Below are 10,521 nucleotides of genomic sequence, written 5' to 3' on the forward strand. Positions count from 1 at the left end.
TTTGTAATAACCAAAAGCTAGAAATAATCAAAATACACCTCATTAGATGAAAAGTTATATAAACTGTAGTACATACATGCCATGGAATATGACTCAGTAATAAAAAGAAACAAACTGATACAAACAACTTGGATCTCAAGGAAGTTGTGCTGTGTGGGAAAAGCAAGTGCCCCAAAGCCATATATTGTATGATTCCATCAAAATGTCAAAATTATAGATGGAGAGATTAGTGGTTCTTGGGCTTAAGGATGATAGTGAGTTGCAGGGAAGGGGGGATGGGGGGCTAAGTGTTCTTTATAAAAGGCAGCACTAGAGAAATTTTTGTGGTAATGAAGTAGTTCTTTATACTGATTGTAGTTGTGGTTAAAGGAATCTGCACATGATAAAACAGTACAGAATTACATACTCAGTGTACCTATGTCTATAATTCCTGATTTTGATATTGTACTCATGATATTGTTATCATTTAAGCTGTAACCATTGGGGGAAAACTGGATGCACATGGTGGGGGTCTCTCTGTACTACTCTTTGCAACTTCATTTTGCAGCCTATCATTATTTCAAAATAAAAAGTTAATAATATTACTGAATGATATACAATAAACTTCCAAATAATTTCTTAGTGGGAGGAAATCCTTACCTATGAATCTACGAAATCTATTGAACCAAAGAAAATAAGTCAATTTGTTCTGTAATTTTTTTTCCACTGTGGAGACAGGTTTTGAAAACAACTTCCTGATTTTCGCCACTGAGAAATCATATCACCATATATCACTGGCATTAAGGAAAAAGTAGACTGCTCTGCTTATGGCAAAGGTATAAAATAGTTTAAAAAAATATTTCAAGTGTACCTAGATTTGACTGCATGTTGCCTATATTAAAAGAAAAAATTGATTCTATAGCTAATGATGCTAAAACTACTTAAAATTAAGTATCAATTGTGTTAATATGTATACATGAATATACTTCATATAGTAAGATTTCATTTCTGATATGTAAAACATTTACAATAGCAACAAAATGAAGTAAAATGAACTAAAAATCACTTAAAATGAATGAAATATAATTTCTAAAACAAGTTATCAGGCCTCAGTGTTTGAGATATTTCAATATCAGTAAGAATATATAAAATACACAGATCTCTCAACCAGTCAATATTTCAATAAACGTTAATTGATTCATAAAAAGCCTTCACAACACTACGAACTAAAATAATAGGTCATTTATTTTTCAAAAATGTGTTCTTTGACTTCTAACCTTTGCTCTTCTTTAGAATCACCTGTGAGGAGGAAAAAAAATGAAGAATCACATTATACCTAGGGCAAACAAAGCAATTCCACAGCAAAAAATTGAATAGTATAATGTGCAAAACTCTAAATTTATAAAACCCAATTTGGAAGATGATATGGGAATCTCTTGCTTTAGAAATAGTTTTAGACATCTTTAAAATAGCCTACAGTTCTCTCAAAGTATTTGCTTTATAGTCACTTGTGGAAGTTAATTTCTTTAAGCCAAAAGTATCCAGATTAATATTTCCCAACTTAAAATTTGAAGACAATTTAGTAATCCAGGGAGTCAAAGAATGTTCCAAAATTTGAAAATCCTGTCATAAAACAGGCATTTAACAACTATAAAAGAATATAAATCCACTGCAACACCAAACTTTGGGGGGAGGAAATATATCAACTTAGAACAAGACTGGTCATTCTCATGCACCTAGAAGTTTGCTAGGTAGACAATTTTCTAAAACACACCTCATGAGATAAGTAAAAGATGAGGAGCAATAGACCAGAATAGCTACAAAAATTTTTTTTGAAGAACTCACCTATTTTTAGGTACGTACACTTACAATTTATTAATAAAAACAAACAAAACCTAAATTTAAAGAGCACACATATATAATCTTCAAATTCTCAAGCCTTGTTTCACCCGCAGAAAATTACTTATATTGACTGTAACAGCTAGAAATTTATTGTAATGTTTATAACTGTAAAAGACTTTAAAGCTCCTACAAATGCCAGGGCAAGCACATTACTATGCTTCCACATAGGCCACCAAGTCTATACCCGAAGCCAATAATTCTCAGTTTTACATCATGTTAGTACAGGTACTGCAGGTACTGCAAAAGAAAAGTACTATGCACTCACACAAATGTACAAAATGCTGAGTATATTACGTACTCAAATTGACAAATGCCAAGTTAAACAGAGTTCAACAAGTTTCTCTAAATGTATCACTCATATCCTCTCATTTTACGTAACTATAATTATGTAAAAATGTTAGAGTTGTGGGAAGATGAATAAAAAGTACAAGGAACTCTACTATTTTTGCATCTTTTGTAAGTCTACAATTATTTCAAAATTTAAAAAATATATATTAAAAAGTGTACAAAAAGGCAACTGTGAAAACTAAGTCTTTCTCCCACATCATTCAGCAGTCCATCAAGGTTGCCAATATCTTGCATATATATTCTTATAGAAACAAGTTTGCTCTATCTAATAACATTGTGACTGTTCAAAGAGCTACACTATGTTATTATCTAAACCTACCTGACCAAAGAAGCTTTTCATGGCCAGGCATCTATTAACAAAAATTAAAGTTATAATCTCTGATGATATATAGAAAGCACCCCGAGCATCAAACTCATATTATATGGAAATAGCAGTAAGGAGAAATCTTCTTTGCTTGTAAGAGGTTTGATTCATAAGTTACTCAAATCTCAAAACAAAGTAAAAAAACCACATAATTAAAAAACTTAAAATGATCAAGAAGAAAATGTTTTAAATATTTCTAAGTGATAAATCTCTCAACTATACATAGCCTACTCCAAGTCACAGATTTAACAGATACTCATTTCTTCCTGAATGGAATAAAGCAGTAGCCATGAATTTTTCCAGGGGAACAAGCCCTAACTCCTTAATTAAAATCCATTAAAATGAAAAGCCACAGATGCAAAAGCTTTGACAAATCTGAATAAGAACTCTAAATAAATCAGGCAGAGATAAATGAGCCATGTAATATTTTTGAAGTCAATTCTTCTCAAAAGAAATTCAGATCTTACCTTTGCTGCAGCCAGTACATGTTCCTTTTTAATGACTCCACTTTTATTCTCACAAGCCTTTATCCTGGACTCTTCTGCTAATCGATGAACAAACAATAAACAGTTCAGATGCACCTTTAAAAGAAAATGTAAAATGATTTTTAAATTAAAAACTAATGCCTAGAAATGACTTAAAAAGACTCCAAATTTTAATGTTGTGCTGTTTACTACTGTGATTAAGTCAATTAATTCTAATTTCACGTAACAGGATTCAGTTTATAATAGGTCCATCTCAGATTCCATATTAAAGAGACTTGGTTCTTACAATACATGAAATAAGGCTATGTAAGGCTGACTAAAGGCCACAGACAATAACATTATTGTAAGGCATCACTATATAAAACTTGCACAGGACTCTATTAAGTAAGAAATATTTCTGCTTTCAATTGCAAATAAATTTTGAAATTTATTATCCAATTAAATTTCCCAAAAATTTAAAATCAAAACTTAACAACTATATTTACAGCTGAGAACCTTTCATTCTACAATCCAAGGCCTGAAAATTTTTAAATCAGATATTTAATTTGGAATACCTATTCAAGCCACGTGAATTGAATTGGTTTTTAAAGATTTTATTTATTTTTGAGTAGAAAAAATGGGCTCTAGGCCAGAGGTATGGATGGGGGGAGCGATTGGAGGGGTTTCAACAGAGACAGAGTGAGTAGCAGAGCAGGCAGATTTACTGAAATACACTGCTAAGGGGAGCAGCGGGCAAGACAGGAGAGGTCTGCTGCACCTGACCAGGATCAAACTCAGGTCATAGTGGTGACAGCGCTGAGACTAAACTCCTAGACCACCAGGGAGGGCCCATGAATTGAAATTTTATTAAATTGAAAAGTGTATGTACAGGGCCTCCCCAGTGGCACAGCAGTTGAGTGCTGGGTTGGGAAGCTGCCCGCAGCATCCGCAGTGCCTGTTCCATCCCCGGCCGCCTGGCGAGGGTCCCACATGGCACGCAGACCACTCCTGCCGCCCGCTGCTACCCACAGCAGTGTACTTCCGTCCTTCTGCCTCTTCTGCTCCCTGCTTTGGCTCTGGTGAATTCTCTCACCCTCCAGTGCTTCTGACTGTACCCAGTGCTTATATAAATAAATAAATCTTTAAAAAAAAAAAAAGTATGTACAAAAGTTAAGTTACTTACAATCCAACATCAAAATAATTATATCTAGCAGCCCGCCTGTGACTTTGCAGGTGTTTCTCTTCACCAAACTTTTCCCTTTGCAAAGCACCATAGTTAGAGCTCCAAGACTTCCCACCTCTGTGTATGCAGGCCTCTCTTTTAGCAAACCTGTCCCTTTCAGAGGCAGCTTTGTGCAAGTCTCCTTGACTTCCCCCTGCCCTTTTGAATATTAAAAAAAAAAATTTATCTACTATTAATAATCTAAGGCTTCCTTAAGAATTTAAAATAGGTAACATAAGACAGTACAAAATTCAAAAGTCCACAAGAACTATAGATATGGAAGATGTTAGCATTGTGGGTAAAAGGTACATGGGAATTCTTTACTGATTGACACTTCTTGAGAATCTATAATCATTTCAAAATAAAAATACAAAGCAAAAAAATCTAGAAAAAGAAAACACTGAAAATAAGTCTTTCCACATTGTCCTTCAGAAAACTATGATTGACAGCTTCTTGCATATTCTTACAGAAAAATATTTACATGTGAGCAAACTCTAGATATCATTATTTTACCTTGTTATTGTACATATCTGAATATGTATAACATTTTTGCTATATAATTTACTGAAAATCCACTATCCAAACCAAAAAGTGTTATTCAACATACATGCACAAAGCCTAAGCAAGACAGAATGTAAAGTGAGTGTCAGTCCCATCAATTCTCTCTCTAGGGTCACATCTAGTGCTCTTATTTACCTTTGTGGTAGCATCTTCCCCATCCTTTGTTTCTCATAGGCTCCTAAGGACACTACCAATTTAAGTCCAACTAGTCTTTAACATATCATTTCTTTGGTAATTTATATCATACTACATGCTCTTACAGTGAGCATTAATACAAAATAATCATCACTGTCTTGTAACTGCATATTACCACTCCCCCACAGTTCACTAGTAGTGTGTTGTTTTTCATTGTTTATATTGTGCCAAAATCTTTAGTGGATTGTTACAGGTGTTTGAGAATGTTTTCATGATATTTAGGGAAAATGAAAGTTTGAGAACATAAATTTAGTAAAATAAAGAACATATAGAAGGAGATATTCTTTTGGTACTTCTTTGATGCACTGTTCCTTCTTTAATTCTCACAAAAGCTCTGAGATAAAGCACTCAATCCTGATCGTATACATTATACCATGTCATTCATTTTTTTTTTTTTTAAGATTCCAATGATATCCCATGTCCTTTTACAGCAAAAAAAAAAAAAAAAAAACATTATGGCAAGATTTCATCTGTTCTTTTACATTTCTACTTCTAAAGATAAACAGCTTCCAGATGCCCTCAAAATAAATTCCAAATCCCTTAATACTAACCACCACCTGACTAGACTTTTCCAGTTTCATCTCTCATCTTTCTCAGATTCCAGTTCTATGCAAAGCCTTTTGAACTTCTTTCAGTATTCAAACATAACTTTGCTATAGGCATTCTACTGATTTGTAAATTTCTCTGAAAAGTCCAAATCTCCCAAATCATGTAAGGGTATGTGATCTATGAATTTCCTTTCTATCACTGCACAGGCTACACATATTATGCTGCAATTTCTCACCTGTCTTCCTCAGTGTAATATAAGAGCAAGAAATATGTCCATCTTCCTCAACCTTGTACCCCTAGTGACCTTTAACCTGTGGCCCAATATGTAGTAGTCAATAATTATTATCCCATGAACAGAAGATCCCTCCAAATTTTCCAGAATTAGGGGAAATATTTTTTTAATTGATCCCAAATAAATCACACATTTTGAGCCATGGTTCAGGCTATTGACCTACATGGAATGCCCTTTCCTTTTTACAACGTACATTAGCCATAGATGGAGACAAATTATTACTTATTAATGTCATGGATTCTCTGTAAGCAACCTACTCCTCTTTTGTAAGGCATTTGAATGGTGTCCCTCAAATACACTATGCTTTAAATGAAAATGATTAGAACAAGAAAAAATTAAGTTATTTAGGTAGGCATTCAAACTTGAAAAAGAAAGTCATTCCATCAAGAACTTACTTTGGGGGAAAAGTCGGCTTGCTTGAAAAGTAAATCAAAAGATCATTAACAAAATATTTATTGACAGTCTCAGCTGACCAAAACTGGGCCAGCCTAACTGCTTCCTTCCTTGTCACTGCACTTTTGAATTTTACATAAGCCATGGGCACTGAAATACCCGCACAGCGTTCTTCAGTGATAAATCTAAAAGCTAACTTTGCCACAAGAGATGAACAATTTATTCAGTTTAACAAATGCACACAATGGTACTGGCCCTAGGGATACACAATCAAATATAAGGCATAAAACAACAGCAAGTGCAAAAAAAAAAAAAAAAATGATGAGTAAAAAGGTTAGAAATGACATCAATCCACAGTGACCATGAATTTCCAACAGTAATTTTACATTCAGAATGCTCAAGATACTGTGCTAAATGCTACAAAAACCAAAAGCTCCCAAATCAAAGTTTTCAGTCTAGTGGGAGAAAAAAACCCATATAAAATTAATGATAAATATATGACAAGTGATGACAGAAAGAAAAGTAAGATTGATCCTTTCTAAGAAGGCATTTTAAAAGAATTAGAGTTTGCCGAGTAGGAGTGTAGTGAGGACATCTTCAGGCAGAAGGAATACCATGTATAAAAGTAGATTCATTTTGTATTAAAGGTAATGGGAAACACAAAAGGAAATATGCATGGTTCCTTTCCTTTGAGAAGCTCTTACCACACTGAAAGACAACACTGACCAATAAAACTCTTAGAGAAGTGTTAGAATTCCAATAAATTGTAAGATGTACACTCTTACTGCTGTTCAGAAAAGATTAAAACAGACTGTCTTAATCACAGAAAAGTTTACGGATAGATAAGAAGGTACACCTCCTGGGTGAAATTAAAAAATGCCAATGGCAAGGAGAGGACCATAAGCAAAGACACCAAGGCGACAGATGACATATAGAAGATGGTGAAAATCAAAGACAAGCATACAATCTAGAAATAGATGGTGTCCTCTATAGCACAACAGGTTGGAATTTCACTTCCCTCTTTCCCACACTGGCCAGCTCCCAGTCACCTATCCATGGGTCACTTGGGGCAGACAAGTAAAATGTGAGAGGAATCTGATTGAGGGCTTTTAGCCAAATCATCTGCACCAGGTGGTAGTCACCTGGGTATCTCTGATCAGGCACATTTCCTTCCCCTCCCTTTAAATCAGCACCAGTAGAAACACCAGAATAAATTACCAAAAATGTTTTGCAAATCAAATTCACACTTTAATTCAGTTCAGCTCACTCAATGCCACCTCTACCACCATGGTGGTAGGGGATGAGGGAGGGGGTAGTTTACAAACCAGTATGTATTGTCTTTTCCTACAGGTTCTAAAAAAGGAACAAACAAAATGAGGGCAGGAAATATTAGGACTAACTTTCCAAGGGAAAAATAAGTTGTTTTGACTTCAGTGGCCCAATAAAGAAAACATGGAGAAAATTCTATAGTAGTTTAGTAAACAGGAACCTTGTAGGCAACAAATGTGAAGGCAGCAGAACCTGGGGATGTTGCAGGGAAAAGAAATGAGAAAAAAAATGTAGTTTAAGAACAAATTAAAAAATAACTAATAAAAGTAATTTTTAAAAAAGAAAAAACAGATTAAGTGACATAATCCTAAGACACTCTACATATAACACACCCTTGTTCTCCATAATTCTAGATCTCCTGGAAAATAGGTGTCTACTTATAACAGCTTTACTCAAAGAGCTCTTGTGACAAACCATAGGAGATGCCTCTCCTGGATTAAACCTGGGGGGACGTGTTTATTCTACTGAGAGATAAGTGTCCCTGGAATGCAACATAAGAATGCTGAATTTACTTCAAGGCAGAAATATTATAAATGGTTTGGTTGGGGCTATTTATTATGTGAGCATTATGCTGAAGGAATTATGAGTCAAGATAAACAAACATTTCAGTGGTTTAGCTTGACAACTGAACAAATGGCTGCTATTAGTCCAAGAAAACAAACCACAGTTGAGAGCATCTATTAAACTTGTGGATCAGAGTTCTTTAGTAAGTAAACTAGAATCAATAGTGTAGTATGTTTGTTTAAGGTAGAAAGAAAAGAGGAAGCAAGGAGGGAGGCATTTTAAAGGACATGCCAATTAATGCCTTTTACAATAATTAAATAAAATTGACCCAACCTGAATCCCAAAATCTATTAAAACTGTCTTTCACACCACTAGCAAGTACACGAGCACAGTACCAGACTGTGCTTCTGAATAGTAATATTGCAAAGCTATAAGAGGAACCTGATGTTAGTTTCCTCCTTAAGGTAATGTGGCTACGTGCCTCTCCCATCCTCCCCCCAGCACCCCCAAAAGTTCAGGCACCCACATTTCGGCGGGCCCAATTACAACTAAGTGTTGGCAAAATGAAGTGCTGTGCTAGGCTAGACAAATACGCCCACTCACTGCTGGAAACGACATCTACGTGGGCCTTGAAAGAGCAAGACAGGTTGGATGGGAAGGAGGGGGGAAAGGCTGGGAGCTATTTTCCCTACCTCTCCCTGCCCCGCTCCCGGCTCCAGAAGGAACAGAATCTCACCAGTAGGTCGCCACCAGTCTGCAGACGAAGGTGTGGCTTCCGTCGTTTGAAGACGCTCTTTAGAAAGCTACGCGAAGCCTTCCGCTTTATCTGCTTCCTCTGGGAGACTGTGGTCGCGGGCGCCATTCTCCCCCGCAGGCATCAAAATCCTCCCCGCACCTCACAGAACCTCACACGGGAGAAGAGCAGGAACAAATCCGGAGCTGCGACGGTGGTTCTGCTCGGACGCCCGGGCCCGAACTTTTGAATCCACCGCCAGTGGAGCGCGCCCGGCGCTCAGTAGTGACGTCACACAGCCCAAGTCCCGCCCCCAAGCAACAGACTGTCGGTAAGAAACACCATCCCAGAGAAGCCCTGACGTCATTCAAAGGCCGAGGCTTCCCCCACCCTCCCGTCCTCCAATGGCGGGGCGTACCCGCTCTAAGGAAGTGTTTCTCCTTTGTTCCAGAGATGCTGGGAAATTGTGGGAAACGCTGTTATGGCGAAACAAGTACACGGACTCTCCAAGCTTTCACTCTCTCCCTAGCCTGATACAAATGGACTAAAGAAGAGATGAAAAGAATAACGTTTGTGATGTTTTATCCAGATTCCTGAAGAATCAAAGCCTTGCAACAAGGCTGACTTTTCTGATATTAACAGCTAACACTTCACATTTGTACATAATTTCATTTGATCACTTGAAGTCTTTACATGTGTAGGGGCAGGAAGACCACAGAGCAGGTTTTCTGATCCAGCAGATCGGGTAAAGGAGGAATCAGAGTCCTCGGTAGTTTTGCAGGTTTTTATTGGGATTACCAGGTACACAGCAGGCAGAGGCGCTGGGGGGCTGGTAGGCAGGCAGGCCTCCCAGCCCCCAGCAGGTCTTCACTCTGGGCTCTCTGGCCTTCTCTTGGCTTCTGCTTCTCTTGCTTCTCTCTCTCTGCTTCTGCTGGCATCCTCGTGTCGCCGCCCTTAAAAAGCCCAGTTGAACCCCATCTACCTATGCCTACACCCTACTCCAGGTGCCCGCCATAAGGCATGCATTCAGGACCACAGGGTTCCCTCATCAATCCTAATGGCAGGAGGGCAGAAAAGCCTGATACCTTTTACCTACCCCACAACATGATTGTAGTTTTCCTTTACAAATACTGCTCCCTTTAATTTTGTTTCCTCCATTGCAGTAACTTCAGGTGTGGCTTAAATGCTACCTATTGAAACTTTTGCTACTTCTCCAGGCAATTAACTTTTCTGTCTTCTGTGACATCATGCAAGTAGTTCTTAAATTTCATTGTGTGTCTGATGAAGCTCCACCCCCTTTGAATGCATTTGGTCTGGAGGTGATTTGAAAATTTGCTTTACCAATACACAACAATGCTAGGCTGAGAAACACTGTGATCATTGATTTTCGTTCTGTTTTTCTCCCTGTAGTAATTATTGTGATTTTAGTAATGACAAAAATGATCCACTATCTGACCTTCTATTTCATTTCCCAAACTTCGGTCTGCTAAATAATAATCTTATTTATTGAGCTTCTCCCTGGTGGCACAGCGGGTTGAGCGCAGGGCTGTGCAGCTGTCTGCCGCCTCTGCAGCGCGGTTCGATTTCCGGCAGGCCAGTGAAATACCTACATGGCACCGCAGACCTTTCCCATCTCTCCCGCTGCTCCCCTCAGCAGTGTTTTTCGGTTGTCTGCCTGTTCTTCTC

At 37.4% G+C, this 10,521-nt stretch overlaps 1 protein-coding gene across 1 annotated transcript; it reads right to left on the reverse strand.

Moving 5' to 3' along the window:
* Window positions 1-1,251: 1,251 nt before the first annotated feature.
* Window positions 1,252-9,110, reverse strand: CENPW (centromere protein W; the record flags this gene model as incomplete). Its single annotated transcript, XM_084228944.1, has 3 exons — window positions 8,839-9,110; window positions 3,061-3,174; window positions 1,252-1,278 (listed from the first exon to the last, which is right to left on the reverse strand). The coding sequence occupies exons 1-3, from the start codon at window positions 8,962-8,964 to the stop codon at window positions 1,252-1,254; spliced, it is 267 nt and encodes an 88-aa protein (XP_084085070.1). The 5' UTR covers window positions 8,965-9,110.
* Window positions 9,111-10,521: the final 1,411 nt, after the last annotated feature.

This window comes from Talpa europaea (assembly GCF_964194135.1).
Source record: "Talpa europaea genome assembly, chromosome: 2".
In the NCBI taxonomy this organism is placed as follows: Eukaryota; Metazoa; Chordata; class Mammalia; order Eulipotyphla; family Talpidae; genus Talpa; species Talpa europaea.